The sequence below is a fragment of the Oncorhynchus clarkii genome, chromosome 8 (genome assembly GCF_045791955.1).
Source record: "Oncorhynchus clarkii lewisi isolate Uvic-CL-2024 chromosome 8, UVic_Ocla_1.0, whole genome shotgun sequence".
NCBI classification, from domain to species: domain Eukaryota; kingdom Metazoa; phylum Chordata; class Actinopteri; order Salmoniformes; family Salmonidae; genus Oncorhynchus; species Oncorhynchus clarkii.
Genome location: NC_092154.1, coordinates 16,019,591 through 16,043,758, shown reverse-complemented (window position 1 = coordinate 16,043,758; position 24,168 = coordinate 16,019,591). Strand labels below are relative to the sequence as shown.

General features: G+C 43.9%; 1 protein-coding gene across 4 annotated transcripts in view; it reads left to right on the top strand.

Annotated features, from left to right (window-relative positions):
• Positions 1–24,168, top strand: part of LOC139415013 (AT-rich interactive domain-containing protein 1B-like) — an 83,242-nt gene that overhangs the window by 7,445 nt on the left and 51,629 nt on the right. For 2 of the 4 annotated variants that reach the window (XM_071162748.1, XM_071162744.1), the window contains exons 3-4: positions 3,629–3,778; positions 13,413–13,523. In XM_071162748.1, coding sequence (XP_071018849.1) covers positions 3,629–3,778; positions 13,413–13,523 — 261 coding nt within the window. The remainder of the gene's footprint in view (positions 1–3,628; positions 3,779–13,412; positions 13,524–24,168) is intronic. The other 2 variants (XM_071162745.1, XM_071162746.1) reach the window with 2 other exon arrangements.

Here is a 24,168-nt window from a genome sequence, read left to right as displayed (position 1 = left end):
TGCCTTTGTGGCACTGGATACGTATCTGCTAAATCACCTAAATGTAAATATTCACAACACCAGCTTTGAAAATAGCAGAAATTGCGTTGCCCAAAGAAAACGTCATCTTGACGATGGCAGAGAACCACTATCACATCATTGCATCATTACATCATTAGAAATCAGCAGCATTTTCCAGTTTGACCCTAGGGCTCCGTGTTAGTGTCAGCTCTGCTTGCTTTTCTGTCTCGGAGAGAGACTGAGCGGAGCATATAATGACTTTTATCAGCGCCTGGCCCCTTCTCCATTACCTCATGGATCCCACCTGAAATTGGTTGCTTCAACTATTCAGATACCACCGGGGCCCCGCTTTGCTATTTTATATTGATTGGGGGGGGGGGGTTGCCGGCCAGCCAGCCAGCCAGCCAGCACGGAGAGAAGAGATGCAGCAGAGAAGACATGTCATTCAGAGATCAACCTTAATATTTCATGATAATTAGGAATGGATTTTCCTCAGTCTACTATACAGGCTGGCTTCCATTCTTGCTATGTCTTCCCTTGCATCCTGCTGTCTTTGGTCTGGTGTCAACTGTCCTAAATGGCACCCTATTCCCTCTATGGTGCACTACTATTAATCAGGGCTCTGTAAAGGGAATATGGTGCCATTTGGGATATTCCCCTAGTGTCATCAGTCCCTGATTCAAAACGGTATTATCTTATGCTCTTATGCTTCACGGAGTCGTGGCTGAACGACGACACTATCAACATACAGCTGGCTGGTTATACACTGTACCGGCAGGATAGAACAGCGGCGTCTGGTAAGACAAGGAATGGGTGGCGGGCTATGCATTTTTGTAAATAACAGCTGGTGCACGATATCTAAGGAAGTCTCGAGCTATTGCTTGCCTGAGGTAGGGTATCTCATGATAAGCTGTAGACCACGCTATCTACCCAGAGTTTTCAGGGGGGGGGGGCCTCTGGACCACCTTTACTCCACACACGGACGCATACAAAGCTCTCCCTCCATTTGGCAAGTCTGACCATAATTCTATTCTCCTGCTTACATGCAAAAATGAAAGCAGGAAGCACCAGTGACTAGATCAATAAAAAAGTTGTCAGATGTGGCAGATGCTAAGCTACAGGACTGTTTTGCTAGCACAGACTGGAACATGTTCTGGGATTTTTCCGATGGCATTGAGTACACCACATCAGTCATTAGCTTCATCAATAAGTGCATCGACGATGTCGTCCCCACAGTGACCGTACGTACGTACATACTAGAGGTCGACCGATTTAATTAGGGCCGATTTCAAGTTTTCATAACAATCCGAAATCTGTATTTTTGGCGCCAATTTCTTTATAATTTATTTATTTAACTAGGTAAGTCAGTTAAGAACACATTCTTATTTTCAATGACGGCCTAAGAACGGTGGGTTAACTGGGTTAATCTTGCAACCTTACAGTTAACTAGTCCCACGCAATAACGACCTGCCTCTCTCTCGTTGCACTCCACAAGGAGACTGACTGCCTGTTACGCGAATGCAGTAAGCCAAGGTAAGTTGCTAGCTAGCATTAAACTTATCTTATAAAAAACAATCAATCATAATCACTAGTTAACTACACATGGTTGATGATATTACTAGATTTGATCTAGCGTGTCCTGCGTTGCATATAATCTGACTGAGCATACAAGTGTCTAAGTATCTGACTGAGCGGTGGTAGGCAGAAGCAGGTGCGTAAACATTAATTCAAACAGCACTTTTGTGCGTTTTTCCAGCAGCTCTTCGTTGTGCGTCAAGCATTGCGCTGTTTATGACTTCAAGCCTATCAACTCCCGAGATGAGGCTCGTGTAACTGAAGTGAAATGGCTAGCTAGTTAGCGCTCGCTAATTGTCGTTGTGTTGCTGGTTCGAGCCCAGGGAGGAGCGAGGAGAGGGACGGAAGCTATACTGTTACACTGGCAATACTAAAGTGCCTATAATAACATCCAAAAGTCAAAGGTTAATGAAATACAAATGGTATAGAGGGAAATAGTCCTATAATTCCTATAATAACTACAGCCTAAAACTTCTTACCTGGGAATATTGAAGACTCATGTTAAAAGGAACCCCCAGATTTCATATGTTCTCATGTTCTGAGCAAGGAACTTAAACGTTAGCTTTTTTACAAGACACATATTGCACTTTTACTTTCTTCTCCAATTGAACATATTTCATTATTTTACTTTAGGCTAAATTGATTTTATTGACGTATTATATTAAGTTAAAATAAGTGTTCATTCAGTATTGCTGTAATTGTCATTATTACAAATACATTTTAAAATTAGTCCGATTAATCGGTATCGGCTCTTTTTTGGCCCTCCAATAATCGGCATCGACGTTGAAAAATCCTAATCGGTCGACCTCCAATCCAAAGCCTTTCCATTTGTGGGGTAGTGAAGGAGAGCACACTCTCACCACCGCTGCTGCTGGTGCGTCCTTCAGATGCTCTTGGCCTGGCCTGGAAATGGGCTCAGAGGAGAGGGTCTGGGAGGCAAGAAGAGAGAGCTAGGGGAGGTTTAGTTAGACTCCCAGACATCAGTGTCTCAGTTCCAGAGTCATGAGCTCATGTGTGGAAAAACAGCCTTGACGCCCCTCAGGCTTAAGGCGCTGACGGCTTGTTGGGTGATGAGCATTGCACACAGCTATTGGATTGTAAAACTGCTCAGCGCTGCACTCCCATATGGGCCTCCATGTTTCTCTCTTTGTGTCCCAAATGGCACCCTATTCCCCATGTAGTGCCCTACTTTAGGTATAGGCTACCATTTTGAGCTGCAGACAGAATTAACCCAGCCATTTTCATAGATTGCTCTTTGGTTTCATATATATCTGATGTTTCATAGAATGACCAGGCTAGTGTTCTTGTGCTTGACTATTGAATCATTGAGGGGAGGACCCTTCACCAACAGGGGAATGCTGAACTCTGCCTCTGTTGCAGAAACCTTATGATTGATCGTGTTTACAGATTTCTCGATGGTGTACTCTAGAATAGATATCAGTCTGTTCTATACACTGCTGGTTTTGTGTATTTTGTTCTAGACTTAGAAACACGGCTAGTAAGTGACTCCAGGTGAGGCAGAGAGAGGGATGAGCCAATAACAGCTGTTCCCCAAAACGCCTTACGTAAGACTGTTACAAACAGCTTGAGATGAATGGAGGAGGAGGAGAGCAGCTGGGGCTGTGTCCCAAATGGCACGCTATGGGCTCTGGTAAAAAATGGTGCACTATATAGGGAATAGGGTACCCTTTGGGCCACGGCGGCTGTGTGTATTATTGATGTCAACACAATGTTAATGTATTGAGGCTGGAGAGGTGAGAAACCCTCCAGGGTCCTGTTCATCACTTCTCACTGCCGTTAGTCAACCTCAGTACAGAGCATGGTAAACAACCTAGCAGGCAGAGGGACTGAGTGGAAATGACTTCGATTAAACTCCCAATCAAATTCACTTCTGTATATGAATTTGGATCTTTTAATGGTATGCTGATGATGTCTTGGGGAACTAAAGGCCATTGGTCTAGCCTTTACGTCTCGCAGAGGTGTGGGCATTGACAGTGAGCTTTTAGAGAGTATTGATCCTATCATATCTGATGTCTCCTTTATTGTCTCTCAGCAGATGGCAGCTCAGTATAGGCAGCAGCAGGGGGGCATGAGTGGGTATTGCCAGCCACAAGGCCAGCCCCCGTACTCCAGCCCTCCCCAGCAGCAGCCTGCAGCCCCCACACAGCCTCCCTACATGCAGGCACGTCCACTGCCACAGCAGGTAAGACTACAACCCCTACAATGCCACGCGTGTATTGACGTTGACTAGCCAATTGACAGGACTTCAGTTAGACTTCTGACCTTTCTGAACCACGCACTCATCGGCTAGTTCATGTCCATGAGTGTAATCAAAGCAGTGTTTACCCCATAAGCACACACACACACACACACACACACGTTGATTTCATTGTGGAGAGACCGGTTTACTGGGATTATAGCCAGAACAGAGGCCACCCAGGTCCATCTTCATTTTAAAAACTTAATGAGCAATACATTAAAAACCAATTCTGTGCTGTAGTATTCCCCAGAGATTAGAGTGGGCCGATATCTGTTCCATCTGCACTCCCCGTCCCCTCTCTCTCTCAGCATGCGTCCCAAATGGCACCCTATTCCCACTACCTTTGACAAGGACAGTCTCTCTGGCTGTTTGAGTCAGCCATTTTGGCTGCTCGTATTTGTAGGCGCGAGGCAGCGGGTCAGCTGCAGTCATTTTTTATTCAGCTAGCAGAGAGTTACCTGCAGGGGAGTCCTTGGATGAAGGGAAAACCCTGACCCTCTGTAATACCTGCGGTTCCTCTGGTGAAAGGAGTGGTTCTGAGAGAGAAGGAATACAGAACACAAGAAGAGAGAGGTTAACACTGGTGCTGCCTGGCTGGAACAATGACATATTGACTGAGTAACATTCAGTTTCCAGTTGGGATGGGAATTGCCAGGTACACCAAGTTAATGATAGTTTCACAATACTTAGGTGCGATGCGATATGTATTTTGATACTGATTTTTATTGCATTTCGATGTTTCAAACATATTGCTCACCATATGTCTGCTGCAGAGGGACAAGAGAGCCATGGGACATGATCAGTCATGGAAATAGTGCTGAAAACTACGTTTCTGTTTATCCCCACACACTAACTGTATTTAAAAAATATATCTTAGATGACGAGACTGATGGGGGAAAAAACATGTTCAAACTCTGCCCCTGCCACGTGTCCACTCCCACTGTTTTTGACAGGGAGGATAGGGGAAATAAAGGGATGAATTTAGACTGATACCCTTGTGCTTGCTACAGCTCCTGCTAGCACCAAAGACCCAAGATGGCCACCACTGTGCTTGTTAGACAAGTGTTTCCTGTGAAACTGGGTGTTGTAATGATGAAACACAGCTGCCAACAACACAGAGCTGAACACACTGAACTCTGTCGGGGGCCACTGAACAAGACAAGGCGTCGCTTCTATGTTCGCCCCCTTTAGGGATGCAAACAGTGTTCCACCTGACCCAAACCACAATCAGAGAGACTGAGAGCGTGGCAGTCTACTGATCTCTATGTTGACCCTGCTACTCCGTGTCTCTCCTCTGTCCCAGCGGCCTTCGTAAGCTTTGTGTGTGTCGTCTTGGCGAGACAATGAGCCAGCGTACACCACGGGAAACGTGCATGTGTTTGATACAGTAAAGCCTGGAGAAAGGAAAGATGATATCGAAGCTCCCCTCCTGGACATGGGTTTTCATTTATTCAGTGCGTCCCAAATGACACCCTATTCCCTATACAGAGCAGGGTCTAGTCAGAAGTTGTGCACTATGTAGGGCAGGGATCATCAACTAGATTCAGCCTCTGGACGATTTATTGTAATTTTTTCTTCAGTGGATGGTAGGGGGCCGGAACATAATTACAAATCATTTGTAGACTGCAGATTGACCTCAAGAAGTTCAAACCGATATAATATTTGACTAAAACATAATTTCAAACCTTGCTTACATTTGAGTACAATCACATCAGGGCTTCCGTTAGGATCATCTGGCGCCGGACAACGTGACCGGGAAGAAATGAATTTACCCGCCATTTAAGAAATCCACCAGACCCCACCAGGCATTGGGTGCATAACCCATTAGGGCATCTACCCACGATGCTCAGAATGACCGACATCACATGTGGATTATGGTAATTAATCTTAACAGAACACACAACTCCTGTAATGAAGCAGCCAATAAAACGTACATTTTCAAACATTTGCCAAAATGAAATTGGCAGGAGAATACCAATCTAAAAAGCCCACCTGATAGTGTTTCCATAGATACACAATCTCTGTTAGAATCTAAATATGCAATGACTAGGACGGGTTGTTACTATGACTAGGACGGGTTGTTACTATGACGGGTTGTTACTATGACTATGACGGGTTGTTACTATGACTAGGACGGGTTGTTACTATGACTAGGATGGGTTGTTACTATGACTAGGACGGGTTGTTACTATGACTAGGACGGGTTGTTACTATGATTAGGACGGGTTGTTACTATGACTAGGACGGGTTGTTACTATGACGGGTTGTTACTATGACGGGTTGTTACTATGACGGGTTGTTACTATGACGGGTTGTTACTATGACTATGACGGGTTGTTACTATGACGGGTTGTTACTATGACTATGACGGGTTGTTACTATGACTGGTTGTTACTATGACTAGGATGGGTTGTTAATATGACTAGGATGGGTTGTTAATATGACTAGGACGGGTTGTTACTATGACTAGGATGGGTTGTTACTATGACTATGACGGGTTGTTACTATGACTAGGATGGGTTGTTACTATGACTATGACGGGTTGTGACTATGACGGGTTGTGACTATGACGGGTTGTGACTATGACGGGTTGTGACTATGACGGGTTGTGACTATGACGGGTTGTGACTATGACGGGTTGTTACTATGACGGGTTGTTACTATGACTAGGATGGGTTGTTACTATGACTAGGATGGGTTGTTACTATGACTAGGATGGGTTGTTACTATGACTAGGACGGGTTGTTACTATGACTAGGACGGGTTGTTACTATGACTGGTTGTTACTATGACGGGTTGTTACTATGACGGGTTGTTACTATGACGGGTTGTTACTATGACGGGTTGTTAATATGACGGGTTGTTAATAGGACTAGGACGGGTTGTTAATAGGACTAGGACGGGTTGTTAATAGGACTAGGACAGGTTGTTAATAGGACTAGGACGGGTTGTTACTAGGACTAGGACGGGTTGTGACTAGGACGGGTTGTTACTAGGACTAGGACGGGTTGTGACTAGGACGGGTTGTGACTAGGACGGGTTGTGACTAGGACTAGGATGGGTTGTTACTATGACTGGGGTGGGTTGCTAATAGGACTGGGGTGGGTTGCTAATAGGACTGGGGTGGGTTGCTAATAGGACTGGGGTGGGTTGCTAATAGGACTAGGATGGCTTCTGGACAACAAGAAAGTTGATATGAAACCAATAGAACAGGAGAGAAATTACATAGTGGTTAGGGCTGGGCGATATATCCGATTTAATTCAAATGTATGTTTTTGCGCACTATTCCAAATGCCTATATCGTAGAATCAAGTTTTTCTCAGAATCAAGTATTTTGTATTTCTTAGTTTTTATGAGCATCTGTTCTCATGTTGTTTTTTTGGTCTCTTTCACTCCTTCTGTGCTGGTCACCTTCCCATTTACACCAGAGATCTGTAATATAATAACGAGATGCTCATGTCTCTGCCTTAACAATGGGAGTTGTTGTCCCAAAGACGGGAAAGCAGGTTTCAAGCCTAAGTTACAAATAAGTGCATAGAAACGCACTGGGCTTATTTTGGACACATTTTGGCGAGAATGTAAGCTCTCGCTTCGCCACTTTCTCCCAAGCCCCTCCCCATACCACTCACAACAACAAAGATGAGAGATCACTTCTTCCTCTGACAAGCGGTTTCAAGACATTATTATACTGTAATAGAGAAGTTAACCTTTCCAACCATACCCTTTTTCTACTCCTCAAATTTTGAGGAGAGCAGACACTACTACAATGGATGTACCAATGAACATTCATTCTTGAAAATGCTCAGTTCATTTTGTGCGCATTATGGTACCACGTATTGCTAGCAGCATTTTAGTAAAATCAAGATTGTTATACTAGCTGTTTAGTCTGTTTTTTTTTATTTTTAAGTTTGCAATAAGCATATAACTATTATCAAAGGAATCGGCAACTCATTCTGAGAAATAAGTCAGGCCACTTGATTTCAACGTGTGAAGTGGACAGGCTAGCATGCAGTTCATAAGACGGACGGACAGAAGGGTGTGTTCATAACAATTAAACTGTTTTTCCTTGTTAGCTGAATTCAGATCTGGTGAAATTATACCTAGACCCAAGTTGGCTACACTTGAAATATAAATATTAGCTGGGTACTAACTAGCACGTGGGCTTGTGCTTGAGAGATTGAGACCGGTGTTAATTTTCTATAATACCTGCTACATTATTAGTGAATGTGCATTATGCATGGTTCTGGTTACATTTGTAACGAAAAAGGGCATTTTTAAAGACAACTGAAAGCCTGATCAGTTTTTATTGGCCCAAAAATTATTTTATGGTTGTGGAAGGCATCTATTCAGCCTCGGTATAATTACACAAACTCTGAATTAATTAAATGATTGCTGACTGTTTTAAATGCAGTGGATTTGACCTTTTAATTGTTCAACAATGCTTATTTAGAGACAACATAAAATAAAATTGAGATGTGTATATATTTTGAATTGCGCATAAGTCTGAAAAAATGTAAATGTGAGTTTTAGGCCCTATCGCTCAGCCCTAATAGTGGGGGTCCAATAGGGAAGTAAATGGAAATTGTCTGTCTATACAGAAAGAGAGGAATCCTGGATAATTTAGCTTCTTTAAAAAAAGAGCTGTGGATTGTTTCAAATTGCAAGCTCGTAGGCCTTACGCCTATTTGGAAAGCCCGCCGTTTGGGCAGCGCGCGTAGCAATAGGCCTAGCTGATTGAGTTGTGGCTGTCAGTAAAACACATCTAAAATGTGTGTAGATAATGTGTCTTGAGAAGAAAGGGAGGGGTGTGGTAAAGATAGACGCGAGTCCAAGCTGTCTCTTGCCCATTCATTGTGTGAATTGTTTGCAATTTTTGATTAATTCCTCATTACATATGTCATCAGTAGTAAATGTAATCCCCGTCATTTGGATCCATGAATTTATGTTAATGCATGTATTAATTAGTCAATTACAGTTCTCATTCTTGGAGTGGAAATGTTGTTTGCAGATTTCACAACCTGCTACACTTGTGAGAAAGTTTTGGTTAATTTCATAACCATTTACGAGATTAACAAAAAACTGTCATTGTCTTTTGTTTTGGAGTGCTCCATGTGAGCAATTAGCACTTATCTGATTTCTTTGTCCTGAAAATGTTGAGGGAGCGTGCGTGCCTGAGAATGCATAGAAGTACCTGGCCTGCTCTGTGGAAATGTAGGAAAGTGTGTTGATAATATATTAAAACTATACTTCCTCACTGTACGCTATTTGAAAAATCTTCCCAACAATCTCCCCTCTAACCACCAATCCTCGGGGTGAAAGAGAAATGGAAGTTACAGGCCTACTGCTGCATTGGCCTATAGGCTCTGAGTTCCATGCACTCATTTCTTTAGCTGCCAATGGATCATGGTGTATCAATGCATATGGCAGAGGCTGGTGATGTTGCATTAGTTGATTTTTAACTTGATCAATTTAATTAAGATTTTTCGGATAAAAAAAATATATATGTTCCACGAAAATGCACATACGAAAATCATATCTACGCCTTCCCAACTTGAAAGTCACGCGCTGCCTTTAAAGTATTTTTAAAATTATTGCCTCCACGTTTCCATGGTGAGATTTTGTCTACAGGCTACTTTGAAGCAAGGTAAAACATGTCTCCATAATATAAGATAGAATATTCAGGTTTTTCAAAATGCACACTACCTCCAGCTCACATTGTAAAGTGGAGAGTGAGGCACTGGCAGCCTGTTGCCTGCACTTGAATGGGAGAGTCAGCTTCAATTACCAGTTGAGGATTAAAAATAGTAGCTCTTTTTAATCGTGCACCAATACTGTTTTTAACACACGATTGCATTTAGAATTGTTGCGCAATGAATGGGCTTCTAAACGCAGGTTTTACTGAAGCAGCAACCAGGTGAGGAGCTGCAGGAGAAATCGCGCTCAAAATAGGCTCTGTACGCGTGTGATAAATCAGATACATGAGGACTAACAAGAATAAACACAGGCCAATTTAATTCCACTAAATTATGAAATCAACCTATAGACTGATAAGCCTGACGGTCAAATGTATTTCCGTCAATGAATAAAAAGCATTATTTTGCAAAATATTTTTTTTGTCCTGGTCATTTTTTTTGCAAAAAACAATCAGATTTCGACAGAAATATGGCTGAGACGCAAAGAAAGTTCAAGGAGAGGGGCTACAAGAATGATCAGATTAACATTGCCATTGAGGAAATTCAAAACAAAACGAGACATGACCTTTTCAAAATTAAAATCACTTTGCGCCGATTTGCTGGTGTTTTTACAGTCTTATGTCCCCCCCACCCACACACTATTTTTGGGCTCTAAAAGCTAACTAAAGTCACCAGTGGGCCACCAGTTGGGGATTCCTAACATAGGGAATAGGGTGTCATTTGGATTGCATGCTGTGGCTGACTGCAGCCCGGCAGCCCGGCTGTCACGCCTGCTCTCCGTGAAGAACGCTCTCCTGAAGGGAGCAGCCAGGGTCCAAGCCCTCCTCTGCATTTTACTGACGCTGTGAATGCAGCTCTCGGCTTAGATTGGAGGTCACGTTACGCTTGGCAGGAAGGATGAATTTGGCCTTAAAATCGGCTTTAAAGTAAAGAGTAGCTTTTCTCTCTCCGGATCCGTTTGACTGGATAAAGGCCTGTAGTTAACAAGAAGAGATGAACCCAGTCAGGCAGCCCTACCACTCTCATAGTCTGCGTCTCTATGGTAACAGCACACCCTTGCAGATCCCTGCAACTTGATGAGTGTTTTCTTCTGAAATGATTCACTAGAATTGATTGGTGATTAAGTGTCAGCACCTATAAAAAAAAAAAATAAAAAAAACTGAATAGCACTGAGACACGGGTTAGATGCAAATCTCTTTTAAAATAAGGAATGCAACTTTGAGGGCACACAACAATCATGTTAGGTGAAATAGACGTGATTACACAATGAACCGGTTGCTTGCTGGCGACGGGTGTATTCTTGAGCACCCAGCGGACGGTTGTTTGCTGACGACGGGTGTATTCTTGAGCATCCAGCGGACGGTTGCTTGCTGGCGACGGGTGTATTCTTGAGCACCCAGCGGACGGTTGCTTGCTGGCGACGGGTGTATTCTTGAGCACCCAGCGGACGGTTGCTTTGGGGAATAATAATAAAATGTACATTTTAACACGTAGCTGTGCTATTGCTGATACAGTCTAATGTATTTCCTGTTGACCTCCATCACATAGAGCCTGTCAGCGCTGATATGTTGCAACTCAAATGGCTCCCTATCCCCGACATAGGGCTCTAGTCAAAAGTAGTGCACTGTGTCCCATGATCAAAAGTAGTGCACTATATAGGGAATAGGGTGCCATTTGGGATTCACACATATTGTGATGCTTTGTTGCCACTGGATGATTTGTTTAATTCCCTTACATCACGCATCCCTCTCCGTACCTCAAACACATTCCCTTACATCACGCATCCCTCTCCGTACCTCAAACACATTCCCTTACATCACGCATCCCTCTACGTACCTCAAACACATTCCCTCGGAACATATTTTATTACTGTGTAGCCAAGCATTTCACAAGCAAAGGAAGTCTTTAATGTGTAAGCTATTTGTAATATCGCTGTTTGTCAGCCTGCCTGGCTGAGAGCTTGTACAACACTATGCCTACATTGCACTGTGTGAACGTCCTTAATGATCTGGAAGAGGTATTGAAGAATGGAAAAACAGACCTGCTGAATTTCATTATAAATGTTTTATTATTTAGGATTTTGTTCTATAACGCATGCAAACCCCAACTCCAATATATCCTCCGTCATATGATGCATCAGCAGATGAAACCCATGTTCATCCCAATGTATGCACAACTCAAGTAGAGTTGAGTGGGGGTGGAGTTGGCCTCTGGCTGGCTGCATACTTTCACTATGATTCGTTTCCTGTGCGTGGCCCTCCCAGACACACACACAGAGTACATGCCCCACTCCTCTCCTCTGGCCCTCCCTGCCTGTTGAGGGAAGTGGTCTTTATTGTGCCAGAGCAGCTGTTCCATACAACCGGCATGTGAGCGAGTACGACAGAGCACGGATGGCATCCTCGGAGTGTAAACATTGGCCTGTGTCTGACCTGGCCGTGACCCAGCTATCACTGCACTCCACTTGAGTAATCCTGGCCAGCCCTGCTCAGTCTGTAAATATCTCACCAGGCTACTGGCTTAATGGGACTAGTCTGTGTGTTTCTCATTGCCTCATTTCAAACAGACTGATTCTCAGTGATCTGACTGGCCTCCTCCTGAGTATTTGCTCACCTCCGGAAATGGTAGGCTCTCATTTTGAGGAAATCCTGCAAAATAAATGAACCACAGAAGATTTAATGTCTGCTGAGTCACTGGGCTGCAGGCCAGTTTATACTAATCAGTATGATTTATTTTATTGAACCTTTATTTAACTAGGCAAGTCAGTTAAGAACAAATTCTTATTCACAATGATGGCCTACCAAAAGGCCTCCTGCGGGGATGGGGGCCTGGGATTCAAATAAAAAATATAGGACAAAACACACATTACGACAAGAGAGACCTAGGACAACAACATAGCAAGGCAGCAAGACATGACAACACAACATGGTAGCAAAACAACATGGTAGCAGCACAAAACATGGTACAAACATTATTGGGCAAAAAGGTCAAGGTAGAGACAACAATACATCCCACACAGCAGCCACAACTGTCAGTAAGTGTCTGTGATTGAGTCTTTGAATGAAGAGATGGAGATAAAACCGTCCAGTGTGAGTGTTTGTTGCAGCTCGTTCCAGTCGCTAGCTGCAGCGAACTGAAAAGACGAGCGACCCAAGGATGTGTGTGCTTTGGGGATCTTTAACAGAATGTGACTGGCAGAATGGGTGTTGTATGTTGAGGATGAGGGCTGCAGTAGGTATCTCAGACAGGGGGGAGTGAGGCCTAAGACGGTTTTAGAAATAAGCATCAACCAGTTGGTCTTGCGACTGGTTTACAGAGATGACCAGTTTAGAGGAGTATAAAGTGCAGTGATGTGTCCTATAAGGAGCATTGGTGGCAAATCTGACGGCCGAACAATAATGAACATCTAGCCGCTCGAGAGCACCCTTACCTGCCGATCTATAAATTACTTCTCTGTAATCTAACATGGGTAGGATGGTCATCTGAATCAGGGTTAGTTTGGCAGCTGGGGTGAAAGAGGAGCGATTTACGATAGAGGAAACCAGGTCTACATTAAACTTTAGCCTGCAGCTTTGGTATGTGCTGAGAGAAGGACAGTGTACCGTAAACAAAACAGTACAAATCATCCATTCTCCACTCCATGTTTGAGCTCTTCGGATTAAAGGCAGTTGTTTGTTGGCAGGGGGGGGGCGCATTTTAAATGTCAGCAGAAATGGATTAGTACATTTCTGTTTCACTTCTCCTTCAACCTGCATCTCTCTCGCTCACTCTCTCCTGTCCTCTCTTGCTCTCTCCTGTCCGCTCTCTCCTGTCCGCTCTCGCTCTCTCCTGTCTCCCCTCTCTCGCTCTGTGTGTGTGTGTTCTGTCCTTCTCTGTCTGTATAGGAGGTGTCACAAGAGGGCTATGTCAATAGGGCCCAATCTGCTATGACCCCTGGGAAGCCCAACCATGAGGAGATGGGCCTCAGCCAGCAGGACAGACCCTCCAGTCTACCTGTAAGTCCACTTCAGTTTCTGAAAAATACCAGCAAGCACTGCACCACAAAATGTGCTGTAAGGCTACTTCACAACCACTGGAAACGCATACTGAACAGCACTCGAAATGCACGGCAAAATGTACTGAGGGAACTGCAACACACACATCCAGGGTTTTAGTTTTCTTAACTGACTGCCTTCAATTGGAATTGAGCTCAACCCTGAGGCACACCCACTGCATCAGCCTACCCTTTTAAATATTTATTGCAGGGCAGGAGCCATGTCCTTAACACTTGTCAGGGCCGACATGACCTTTTGGGTCTTGCCACTAGCTTTAACAAGACCACAGGGCTTTAACTGGGACCATGGTGGGACTCAGACCCAGCACCATATTACCTGTAAAGTGCACTACTTTTGAAGGTTCCATCTGGTCAGAAGTAGTGCACTATGGAATATATGGTGCAAATTTGGGAGTCAGATCTTAACTATACTTCTCTTCAGATGACACCAAGGGATTGGTTTTCCATATACAGATTAAGCTTAGTCCTGCACTATGTAGGGTGCCATTAGGGACTTGTCTGTAGTCGCTCTGGGACAGTCTCCCACTAACGCTGAGTGCTGGTTCTCTCTAGTCGCTCTGGGCCAGTCTCCCACTAACACTGAGGGCTGGTTCTCCATGGCTGTTGAGCTGACTTTGCCCACACAAACCTTATTTAGGCTGCTGTCTTATTGAGGAGGGTTGGAGAGAGCGAGGGTGCTGAAGGGCTCTCTTCAACCTTACTCCTCCTCATTCCCTGCTGCAGTCTCCTCTGTTCGTCCGTGTCTAAGTGCTCAACTGAGTCAGTCAGGGTGGGCCCACAGCTCTCTGAGTCAGTCGGAGCTCTTCCTCGTTGCTCCCATCCACTTATTTTTCCTTCTGTTTGACTGTCCATTTCATAGTTACTGATACAGCGTTGTTTTGGCTGCACAGTCAACGGATATGGACATTAGAGGTCGAACGATTATAATTTTTCAACGCCGATACCGATTATTGGAGGACAAAAAAAAGCCGATACCGATTTAATCGTCCGATTTTAAAATGTATTTGTAATAATGACAATTACACTTATTTTAACTTAATAAAATACATCAATCAAATAAATTTAGCCTCAACTAAATAATGAAACATGTTCAATTTGGTTTAAATAATGCAAAAACAAAGTTTTGGAGGAGAAAGTAAAAGTGCAATATGTGCCATGTAAGAAAGCTAACGTTTAAGTTCCTTGCTCAGAACATGAGAACATATGAAAGCTGGTGGTTCCTTTTAACATGAGTTTTCAATATTCCCAGGTAAGAAGTTTTAGGTTGTAGGAATTATGACTATTTCGCTCTATACCATTTGTATTTCATATACCTTTGACTATTGGATGTTCTTATAGGCACTTTAGTATTGCCAGTGTAACAGTATAGCTTCCGTCCCTCTCCTCGCCCCTACCTGGGCTCGAACCAGGAACACATCGACAACAGCCATCCTCGAAGCAGCGTTACCCATGCAGAGCAAGGGGAACAACTACTCCAAGTCTCAGAGCAAGTGACGTTTGAAACGCTATTAGCGCGCACCTCGCTAACTAGCTAGCCATTTCACACCGATTACACCAGCCTAATCTCGGGAGTTGATAGGCTTGAAGTCAGAAACAGCAGAGCTGCTGGCAAAACGCACGAAAGTGCTTTTTGAATGAATGCTTATGAGCCTGCTGGTGCCCACCATCGCTCAGTCAGACTGCTCTATCAAATCATAGACTTAATTATAACATAACACACAGAAATATGAGCCTTAGGTCATTAATATGGTAGAATCCGGAAACGATCATCTCGAAAACAAAACGTTTATTCTTTCAGTGAAATACGGAACCGTTCCGTATTTTATCTAACGGGTGGCATCCATCAGTCTTAAGTATTCCTTCCTTCCTGATACATTGCTCAGCCTTTAATGTTATGTCATAATGTCATAATTACGTAAAATTCTGGCGGCAAATTCGTTCTCAATGAGCCAGGCGGCCCAAACTGTTGCATATACCCTGACTCTGCGTGCAATGAACGCAAGAGAAGTGAAACAATTTCACCTGGTTAACATTGCCTGCTAACCTGGATTTCTTTTAGCTAAATAAGCAGGTTTAAAATGATTTACTTCTGTGTATTGATTTTAAGAAAAGCATTGATGTTTACGGTTAGGTACACATTGGGGCAACGACAGTCCTTTTTCACGAATACGCACCGCATCGATTATATGCAACGCAGGACACGCTAGATAAACTAGTAATATCATCAACCATGTGTAGTTAACTAGTGATTATGATTGATTACGTTTAATGCTAGCTAGCAACTTACCTTGGCTTCTTACTGCATTCACGTAACAGGCGAGCTCCTCGTGAGGCAGGTGGTTAGAGCGTTGGACTAGTTAACCATAAGGTTGCAAGATTGAATCCCTGAGCCGACAAGGTAAAAATCTGTCGTTCTGCCCCCGAACAGAGAGTTAACCCACCGTTCCTAGGCCGTCATTGAAAATAAGAATGTGTTCTTAACTGACTTGCCTTGTTAAATAAAGATAAAATTAAGGTGTTAAAAAAAACTGCAAAATCGGCGTCTAAAATGACCGATTTCCGGTTGTTATGAAAACTTGAAATCGGCCCTAATTAATCAGCCATTCCGATTCATTGGTTGACCTCTAGTGGACATGGCTGCGTTTCGGTGGTTCTCTTGCACCACTAAGCATGGCTAGAATACATTTTCCCTCCCTTTCCTCTCTCATGCTCCTGAGAGGGAGAAATCATTATGGAAGTCGACTTAAGAGTAATTGCCGGATATTATTTAGGCCAAGCGTGGCAGCCGAGAGATGTACGCACAGAATTTCAATGCTGGATTCGATTTCAAAGGGTAATTTGAATTGATCCTGTTTTGGTCTGGTGATTCTCTGGGGCAACATTCAGGCAGGGTTTAAAGATGCCATTGTTCGATGTGCTATAGATAGACAGCATGGGATTCAATCTGTGATGATGGCATATTGCCAGCCAGCTGTTTAAAGATAATCAGTTAATTATGCATTTGTCTCACATTGGAGTTCTCTCTTGTCCCTGGTGATGGTGTAAGTCATGCACTCTGTGCCTGATAAACCTGCGTGTGGGTGTGTGTGTGGAAAGCTAGTGGGTTAGTTGTTGACTTGTAGACATGCTGTGTGGTCTGCAGCTTTGGAAGGACGTATGTCATGTAGTGTGTGCAGGCAGAGACTCCTTCTATTTACAGTGTAAGTCACTCACTGTGTCATCAAGAAACAATGGCATAGGGAACCCCGCGAAGGAATGTAATATATATTGTTTTAGTGATGCACCAATATGACATTTTTGGCCAATATCTGATATTTTCCTTGCCCAAAAAACCTGATACCAATATTTAACATTGTAGCTGCCTTTTTAAGCATTCTAGTACAGTTAAATAGTTAACACACACATGGACACAGCGGTCTAAGGCACTGCATCTCAGTGCAAGAGGTGTCACTACAGTCCCTGGTTCGAATCCAGACTGTATCACATCCAGCCGTGGTTGGGAGTCCCATAGGGCGGCGCACAATTGACCCAGCGTCGTCTGGGTTTGGCCGGGGAAGGCCGTCATAGTAAATAAGAAGTTGTTCTTAACTGACTTGCCTAGTTAAATACACACACCACACTGACCAAAAGGTTATTCTGTTGGCATTTATGATTGTCCCCATTACCAGTAAAACATCAACATATTTATTTCACTTACTTGCTGTGCTGTTTCGTTGTTCATTTGTTCAGTCGGTTCATTCTCAACCAGAATTTCATCGTACATGTCAAGCAGTGAAGGTTCAGTTCTGTCAGTGGCCTCTCTTCCTCGGTGCGCACTGTTACTGTGTCAGTTTCCATCTTGTCCCGCTGTGTCTGTAACATTTCACGTAAACCCTGTTTTGTCTGCATCGAAGTAGTGGTCCTTGTACATAGCATCGAGCATGGTGGCGAAACAGTAGAGAATGTCGCCGAATTGCTTGTTCACAGCCTGTGTGGGCAGTTTTGTTGCCGGGGCAAACTTTTGTCAAGGGCAACTGTTTCATTCACCAATGTGGGCCAGTAAAAACACCCACCTCGTCGGGAAAAGGGGCAGCGTTGCACACTAGCTGCTAGCTGACTGGTTAGCATAGCTTTGGCTAAGTCAGAATGGGCATGCGCTCTCCACTGTCGGTGGTGTTAGAATTTAACAAAAATATAAACTGAGCTGAAATGTTCCAAACGCACATAAAGCTCATAAAAAAATATATATATCCCCATTTTCGTGGTATCCAATTGTTTTTAGTAATTACTATCTTGTCTCATCGCTACAACTCCCATCGCTACAACTCCATTATGACAACATCTGAAAAATAGTACCGGGGGAAAAAAGTGTGCCGGTGCTCGACTAGTCACCGAAAGCCAACATCTCTCACGACAGAGAACGGTTGATTGTCAAGGGCAATGAATTCCATTATCGTGGCTTTAATGGATTTCACCTTTGAGTTGTCTCGCTGAAATGTTCTTACTCTTTCAAATGACTGTTTGACTTGTTGACTGTTGATCCACACAGCAGACATTGTGGGCTAGGTTAGGAATGCTGTGTCACACGTGTAGGGCAACATTTTACATGGTGCCATTATGTCATGCACCTCCGTTATATACGAAGATGTTCTCTCTGTGTTATATAGGTATGTACGTCAGCTTTGACTTCGGGTTTGCACATCGCCGTTAAACTAGACATCGGGCCGATACCGATGCTGGCATTTTTAGCTAATATTGACCGATTCTGACATGTTCATCACAATTTTTTTAAATATTTTTTTTTAGTTCACAGTTGCTTGCGTGCTCACAGGTAGTATTACGGTAATATTCTACAGGGAACTTTCTAACCCTGTCCAGACTTTCATATTTGTCTCTGACTACCACAGGTAATTGTGTTGAAAGTCTGTGTAGACCAGACCAGCAAGCTGGTGAAGAGTGGCTCTGAAAAGAGTGAATAGGTACTATACTTCCAATGCTACTGCCGAGTCCTCTCATTGGGCCGAGTCCTAATCAGATATAGCAGTCATCCCACCCTCAGGGTATGAAATGTCTATAAGTGTAGTGTGGTTCACCCTCGCCACCCTCCCTTCTGCCGCTCTCCCACTCTGCCGCTGGTGTTGCTATGGCAACGGGGCTGAGGAAACAGCCTCCTCAGAAATGTGCATATTCTAGCAACTGATTATGTACTAATCACATTCTACTAATGGAACGTATTCTTGTCATCCCTCCACAGATTCACCTGTTTAGATTTGAGTATTGTGTCAATTGAGCCCGACTGTGGTGCTTCATATAGACGGAGACCAGTGTATTTTAGCAATACATTTTTATTTTCACCGCATTCTAGTTTTCTGACTGCTATTAATACGATTTTGCATCAATATTCCCAGTGGAAGTCTGTGATTGGGTGCTTCTGCTGTTTTGGACACGATGGAACATGATTGGTATTAGAGTTCACAGTCAGTTTTTTGTTTTCAAGTGTCACACATTTTAATTGAATTCCTGTGAAATGTGACATGATATTTAACTCTCTCGGGAACCGGCATTTCATCTTTGTTTTCTTTTCAAGCCATAATCAAATCCGCTTCGTCTTTCCCCGGCGCCATTGTAAACAGGCCAAGCTGGATGCTCAATCAGGATCCAGGAGGGAGGCAGCAAGGCTTTGATCAGTGCCCGTAAATCTTTTTGAAGAGTACACCCCCCCCCCCCAATTTGAGACGCAAACTGCCTCACCCCGGAGACATGGCTTCCCTTAAATCGCTGTTAATGCCCCCCCCCATTCTTTTTTTGATTTCCGTAAATATAGGATAAAAGATGACTTGAGTGTGGTTGCTTCAAAGCTCAGGGTGGTTGAAAAAAAATAGGTTCTGTGGTGTTTACTAAATTCTGCCTAAGCTACAGGTGTATTTCCCGAAAAATGATTTTCCATACATCGCAAGGCAAGTGTGTGAACATCAACATTGTTGGTATGTATGCCCATTGCCCAAGTTCACTAAATAATTTCCCAGCACTGTTTCATAGGAGAGGCCAGAGTGGAGTCGGGACTGTTTGGTGCGCTCCGCCGTAGTTAAACTACATGGTATCCTACAACCATCCAGGCCTTTCTGTAGCTGGGCGCTGTATCAGAGATGGCCTGTGGCAAATACCACACTATTCAAATCTCGTGTTATTTGTCACATATAACTGCAACAGATGTAGACCTTACAGTGAAATGCTTATTTACAAGCCCTTAACCAACAATGCAGTTTTAAGAAAAGTATTTACTAAAAACAGAAAGCATCACATTACATGGGGAATAGGATTCCACTGGAGGCCTAAATCAGAGATGGTGAGCACGATGCCCCACTGCAGATCCCCCACACTCCTCCAAAGACTGAGTAGTCTCCTGACACACACAGCCTTCCACTATTCCATTTAGGACAGCCGAAGGGCCTGGCTTTAGCTGAATGTTGTTGCAGGTGGCAGGCAGTTCTCTATAAGCTGGGAGGTTTGGTTTCTTGCCTGTTGCGGCAGAAAGCCCAGATTTGCGTTGTAATCTTGTCCTGATGCCTGTGTTATTAGAACAGCTCCTACGCAGTGCTGCTCTGGGCTTTCTCTCACACACAAACGGGGCAGGCTTTCAGACCCCACCATATGATTGACACCTAGCTGGAGCGCTGGACCACCGCCAGGCCTCGTGTGTGTTTGTCATAGTAGTGTATGAGTTTTTCTAGTATGACCCTGAGATTGCTTCACAGCCCCAGAATGTTTTTTTCTACCTCTCAATGCTCTTTTATTTTATTTGTTTATTTAAACTTTATTTAACTAGTCAGTTAAGAACAAATTCTTATTTACAATGATGGCCTAGGAACAGTGGGTTAACTGCCTTGTTCAGGGGTAGAACGACAGATTTTTACCTTGTCAGCTCGGGATTCAATCTAGCAGCCTTTCGGTTACTAGTCCAACGCTCTAACCACTAGGCTACCTGTCGCCCCACATGTCTTGCGTGTGATAACAGGCAGGCCATGACGCATTTACAATCAGAAATGGAGCTAGAGCTATTTGTTGAGGTGCTCACCTAACAAGAGAATTCAGTGTGTTTCCATCAATGACCATGATGGAATAGATATGCCACAATGCCCCAGACCTTTTTGGCTATATAGTAGAATGGAGCCAACAGAGCTGTATAGTGGATCTAGCCCATAAGCAGAGTTATGACCGGCAATAGAAGGTTGATTTATGACGTGATGTAAGTGTCACATGGGTGAGCTGCTATTTAATACCAAGACCATTTAATGGAACACATTTCTAGGCAGAGAATGCGTGTCATTTTGGCTAGATGGTCGTGTCTATATGACCACTTTACACATGGCTGATAACACATAGTGATAAACCAGTGAATTTTGCTCTACCAACCAATAACAACCTGGCTTTTGTTTCAAGAAAAATTCCTAGTCTGCCACAAAACTCATGATGAATCATTATGGTTCATTGATTCACCAGTGGTGTTTAAGTATGAACCAATGGTGGAAGAAATGTGCACTTTATTGGGAAAAGGCTGAGAGACTAGATGGAGCTTAGTAAATTACTCCTGTTTGCGTCCCAAATGTCACCATATTCCCAATAAAGTGCACTACTTTTGACCAGAGCCGTATGGGTAGTGTACTAAATAGGGATTAGGGTACCAATTGGGAGGCTTACTCTGTTTCTCTGTTTTATAGACCTGAAGGCAAGCAGCAGAAGCCACAAATCCCAGGGTGTCTGCAGCTCCTTTAAAGTTTTAGTCTTAAATACATTTCTGATTTAAAGGTCTTAAGTCTTAAAATGTTTTAAAGTCAGTTTTCAAAGGTGTTAAAAAATGTTAGAGATGACTACAGTGTTTCCGTTATATTGTGCCTCTGTTAAATTGTTGCCACCACGGGAAAAAATTATTTAGTTTTTTAAACATCAGATAATACTAGAGGCGCACTTTCAAGATGTTAGAGAGCATTCCAACCACATGCTGGGGAGCATTCCAACTACGTTTCTGGGGAGCAGTCCAACCACATGCTGGGGAGCAGTCCAACCACATGCTGGGGAGCAGTCCAACCACGTTGCTGGGGAGCATTCCAACCACGTTGCTGGGGAGCATTCCAACCACGTTGCTGGGGAGCATTCCAACCACGTTGCTGGGGAGCATTCCAACCACGTGCTGGGGAGCATTCCAACCACGTTGCTGGGGACAATTCCAACCACGTTGCTGGGGACAATTCCAACCCCGTGGCCGGGGAGCATTCCAACCCCGTGGCCGGGGAGCATTCCAACCCCGTGGCCGGGGAGCATTCCAACCCCGTGGCCGGGGAGCATTCCAACCCCGTGGCCGGGGAGCATTCCAACCACGTGGCCGGGGAGCATTCCAACCACGTGGCCGGGGAGCATTCCAACCACGTGGTTGGCGGGAGCTCTGTGTGTACAGGGCATGTGCCAGTGCAATTTGGGTCGTTGAGAGAGGAGAGTACAAGGTAGCCTAAACAACTTTCTAGATAACAAAACTAACTAGAGCTGGGATGATGAACTAAAAATGACCGACACGGTCATTGCCCTCCTCTTACCAGAGCAAGAGGCTTATGTCAGTGATTAGACTACACAATGCTCCTGCAGATTTTTGGGTTCTAAACTATTATTTGGTCAACAGTAATGTGCATTAACCTGATTTCTACAATTGAAGTTTAGAATGTTATTTTATGTGAATCCCCATTAGCTGACTCCAATGGCGACAGCTAGTCTTACTGGGGCCCGACACAAAACGAAAATGTCCATTACAGATAAGGCTTTACAATTGACATACATTTAAAAACATGAACATGTAATTTGTGTGACGGTATCTGCCCTGTTTCTGGCTCTCACTCCCTCCCCCTTGGTACACGGCGTGAAGGGAGAGATGCGTTTTGAGAAGCACAAGCATACTGACAGACTGTTTTTAGAACAACTACTGTTAAAAAGAGGACTCTCAGCTTTGTGTGTATAACCATCATTTCTCAATTGTCAATATAGAGGAAATGACACCACTTTACAAATTAACTATATCATTGAGATGACAGTGAATACAGTAAGTAGCCTAGTGGTTAGAGCGTTGGGCCAGTAACCGAAAGATTGCTGGATCGAATCCCTGAGCTGACATTCTGCCCCTGAACAAGGCAGTTAATCCACTGTTCCCTGGTAGGCCGTCATTGTAAATAAGAATTTGTTCTTAACTGACTTGCCTAGTTAAATGAAAAAATATAGGCCTACCAATGGCATGACTATGTAGCATCAGATAGTTGGCAATCTAGCTAATGTGGTTTGAGTTCCCACTTCCTCAGGTGGTAAATTATGTTGCATAGCCAATGTGCACAAAAAACTTGCAGGCAAATGAATCTCTAAAGAGCCAAACATATTTCTGGTTCCTATTTTGACATGTTGCACATCAAAATATCCATGATGCATTCCCTGTCTTACTTGGCTCTGGAAAAGGTCAGTCTAGAGCCCTCCTGCTTAGCTATCTTGTGAAGGACAGTTTTGCCATTTGATACCATATTCACTGAATGAGGTAATTATTTCATTAGAACTGTTGGTTATAGGCTAATGTTTTAATGTTGGATTATAAACTGGGTGGTTCGAGCCCTGAATGCTGATTGGCTGACAGCCGTGGTATATCACAGTGTACCACGGGTATGACAAAACATTTATTTTTACTGCTCTAATTATGTTGGTAAGCAGTTTATAATAGCAGTAAGGCACCACGGGGGTCTGTGGTATATGACCATTATACCACGGCTAAGGGCTATATCCAGGCACTCCTCGTTGCGTCGCGCAAAGGAGCAGTGTTTAGCCTATGGGCCCTGGTCAAAAGTAGCTCATTATATAGGGAATATGGTGCCATTTAGGAAGCACACGATATGAAACGATGTCTCCTCAGCTGGCCCAGAAAGAGGAACTCTACTGACCAGGCTGATTATGGAAGAGAACAATACTGAGACTGGTGACGCACACAGCCCTCTAATCTCATCTACTCAGCATGAACTCACTCACTCACTCACTAGGTGTTTTTGTTGATGCATTGTTCTTTTATACCCCAGTATCCTCCATGTTTCATCTTTGTTTTTCTCTCTCCCTCTTGTGTTCTGCTGCTCACTCCTACTGTAAACACTCTCAGCCTTGCCATTTGTGAAACCCGTGAAGCTAGGATGCTGATCTTTCTCCAGATCGTGTCAGCCCCGTTCATTTCTCCTGAATCACAAATGCCGTCCTGTAAACAAACAGCCAGTGTTCCTGTCTCTTCTGTCTCTTCACCGGCCATTTACACTGTACAAGTGGCAGTCACCTAGCCACGCTAGCCCTTATATGGGTGCTAGCTAGGTAGTGCTTTGTATCAACAGCTATTGTCAGTCAATCCAGTAGGGGTTGGAAGCTATGGTGAGCTCTGATTGGTCACTTGTGTTGCGAGGATTTGAATAAAGATCAGCTTTCCAGAACTTAAGTCCCGCCCTGTTCAGGTCCCTGGCGTCGCTCAACGGTCCCCCCCACTCACTGCTTCTCTGGCTTTCCTTCCTTTGAAAGGGAATGGCTTCCAATGTTTCACCGCACGGTGC